The sequence below is a fragment of the Hemiscyllium ocellatum genome, chromosome 50 (genome assembly GCF_020745735.1).
Source record: "Hemiscyllium ocellatum isolate sHemOce1 chromosome 50, sHemOce1.pat.X.cur, whole genome shotgun sequence".
Lineage (NCBI taxonomy): Eukaryota > Metazoa > Chordata > Chondrichthyes > Orectolobiformes > Hemiscylliidae > Hemiscyllium > Hemiscyllium ocellatum.
The window spans coordinates 7460913-7463889 of NC_083450.1; the positions used below are offsets into that span (position 1 = coordinate 7460913).

At 56.8% G+C, this 2977-nt stretch overlaps 1 protein-coding gene across 2 annotated transcripts in view; it reads right to left on the bottom strand.

Moving 5' to 3' along the window:
• Positions 1–2977, bottom strand: part of cers2a (ceramide synthase 2a) — a 49224-nt gene that overhangs the window by 22273 nt on the left and 23974 nt on the right. For both annotated transcript variants that reach the window (XM_060820697.1, XM_060820698.1), the window contains exon 2: positions 652–828. In XM_060820697.1, coding sequence (XP_060676680.1) covers positions 652–828 — 177 coding nt within the window. The remainder of the gene's footprint in view (positions 1–651; positions 829–2977) is intronic.

The following is a 2977-nucleotide window of genomic DNA, read 5'->3' on the forward strand; positions in this document are numbered from 1 at the left end:
AAATTCAACGGGTCCCTTTTCTCTTTCTCCCCCCCCTCCCACCTGCTCGGAGGTCCCCCGATCCCAGCGTTCCCTCAGCAAGGCCTCCGGGGGCCCGGAGATCCACCGGACTCCCTCCCCGCCCAGAGAGGCCTGGCCACCACACACCTTCCTCCCACTCCCCCCCCCCCCCCCCCCCCCCTCAAGTGAGGCCTGGTTCAGAAGCAACAGCCTGAGAGCGTGGGAGGGTGGAGGGGGTGGAGGGGGGGGCTGGGGGTGAAGGAACCTAAAACTGGAGGATTGTTTTTCACGTTGAGGCCTACCGACTCCAGTCCTGTCCCAGACCAGGGGCCTAGAGGGAGTCTGAGGCATCGAAAGCACTGGGGTGAGGGGGGGGGGGGGTGGTGTTGCGAAGGAGCCCCCACCCTCAGGGCAACAGAAAGTGGGCTTCATTGTCAACGGACAACCCCCCAACCACTACCCAGGGCTGCCAAAATTAGGCCCGAGGTTTCACAGTCCCGGGGTGGGGGCAACATTTTGGTGGGACCTTTTGCCCTGACTGACCCAAGCCCAGAGGCAGCTCAATCCCTCCACCCTCAGCTCACCCTTTCCCCCCCCCCACACCTCCCCCCCCAAAAGAAACACACGATATTGAGTCAGGGGCGGGCTCACCTCTCGAAGAGATAGCGGACGATCATGAACACAAAGGCACAGGGTATGGTGACGTACAGGTCGCTGGCCTTGGCGTAGATGCGCCCATCCCGGTCTTCCAAGTCCGTCCAGGTCAGGTTGTAGGGCAACCAGAGGCGATCCCACCAGAACCAATCATATATCGTCTGAAACATCCTACTGAGGGAGATCAGATTCGTGGAGGGGAAGGGGTTAGATGGTTAATAAATGGAGGAACCAACCTCAGGCCTGGGCCCAATAGTGGGGCCATACTGGGCCACCATCAGAGGGCTGTTGGGCCCAATGACCCCCCCCTGCTGCGTCCCCGACAGTCAACCCCGTACCCTGCCTCCCCTCTCAAAGGCTGAGCATCTGCGGAACGCCAGGGCTGCGCAGGCCAAGTCACCGAGCGTCTCTAAGACGGTTGGATCGGTTCCAGATTGGTAAGGGGATCGAGGATAACGGGGTTGAGAAACTTATCCACCGTGATCGAGTGGCAGTGCAGGCCTGGTAGGCCGAAAAGCCTAACTCTGCTTCTAAGCGTGCAACCAAGATGGCGCCGGTCACGTCAATGGAGGCAAGATGGCGCCCAACAGTGGTGACTTTCATTCCAGTAGCTAAGGGGTCTCATATCTGGCCAGCAGACAGAGCACTCGAGAAGGATCGTAAAGTTGAACACTCTCCTGATTACTTCATTTGTTTTTCTGCCTTTTTATCCCACATTTTGGTTTATCGTTCTATGTTCTAAGATGGCGCCGCACACTGTCTACAACATTTTTCACTGCGTTTTGTCACGGAGTTCACGTGACAATAAATAGATCAAATATTTCTCTCACGGATTTGTCGAGGCCTCTATGCTTTGCAAAGCAGATGTGGACGTTCGGAATGGGCGGAGGCCGGAGTTAGGCTACAATCGATACAAAATGGTCACTAATTTCGGGATGCGGTCCCCGGGAATGTTTCGGGACAAGTCTGGACTTCTCTTGGCCCCAGGCCTACATTCTGGGCACCCGGGTTCGAACCCCACGGAAGGCTCTGGCTCAACTCCAACTCAACTGAAAATCTGGAATATTTTTTTAAGGAAAAGGTTAGCCTTAAAGGATAGGCAATTATTCTGAAGAAAAACTCCATCAGGATTTCACAGGGTGGACGGAGGGAAAGCAGATAGAGGTGGACAGCATCTGGGGACAACTCTGTCCCATCAGGGAGTTCACACAAAGCAGCATCGTGTTGAGGGCCGATTTAACTGGAGCTAATCCGTACTGAGACATCAGTTGTCCCCTCCGAGGGGGAGCGAATCCGAGGAATTCGGGACCTCCCAGGGCTGGCGAGGATGGGAGGCGAAGGGGCATGCGAGGTTGAGGCTGAGAGATTTGTAAATCAGGATGGGGATCGAGGGGAGGGGAAGGCAGGAATGGGAGGCTTCTGAGGGGGCACAGAAACGGGTTACCGGGACGTTGCCGGGTTTCAGAGGGTATCGGCTGAGAGGACAGGCTGGACATTCAGTTTACAACAGAGTGCCGGGGATATGCTATCAGAAGAACACAGAGGCTCAGTGGTGACCACCGCTCCCTCACGGCACGAGGGACCTGGGTTCGATTCCCCCCTCGGGGCGACTGTGTGTATGGAGTTGGCACATTCTCCACACCGTGTCCCCCTCTGGGTGCCCCGGTTTCCACCCACAGTCCCAAAGTGTGCAGGTTAGGGTGGATTGGCCGTGCTAAATTGTCCCGTAGTGCCCAGGGATGTGCAGGTTAGGGTGGATTGGCCATGCTAAATTGTCCCATAGTGCCCAGGGATGTGCAGGTTAGGGTGGATTGGCCATGCTAAATTGTCCCGTAGTGCCCAGGGATGTGCAGGTTAGGGTGGATTGGCCATGCTAAATTGTCCCATAGTGCCCAGGGATGTGCAAGTTAGGGTGGGTTAACAGGGCTATTGGACGGGGTGGGGGAGGAAGCTCTTCAGAGGGTCAGTGTGGACTCGATGGGCCGAATGGCCTGCTTCTGCAGTGTCGGGGTGCCATGGTGGATGTGATAGCAACATTTCAGAGGCACCTTGACAGAGATATGAAACGGGCAGGTGGATAGAGGGATGCGGAGGGCACAGAGTTTTCATGTGTCAAATGGAATGGTGTGGTTGGCACGGGCCAGGTGGGCAGAAAGGCCTGAGCTGTGCCGTGCTGTGCAGAACCTGACGCGGGCTGAGTGGTCTCAATCAGCTCCTCCGTCTTCCGGCATCAAGTGAAGGTGAGGAGGGGAGCAACAGCGGCGTTGCCGGGGTCACACCGAACAGACAACGCAAAGGCACAGCGAGGAAGGGCAAGCAACAC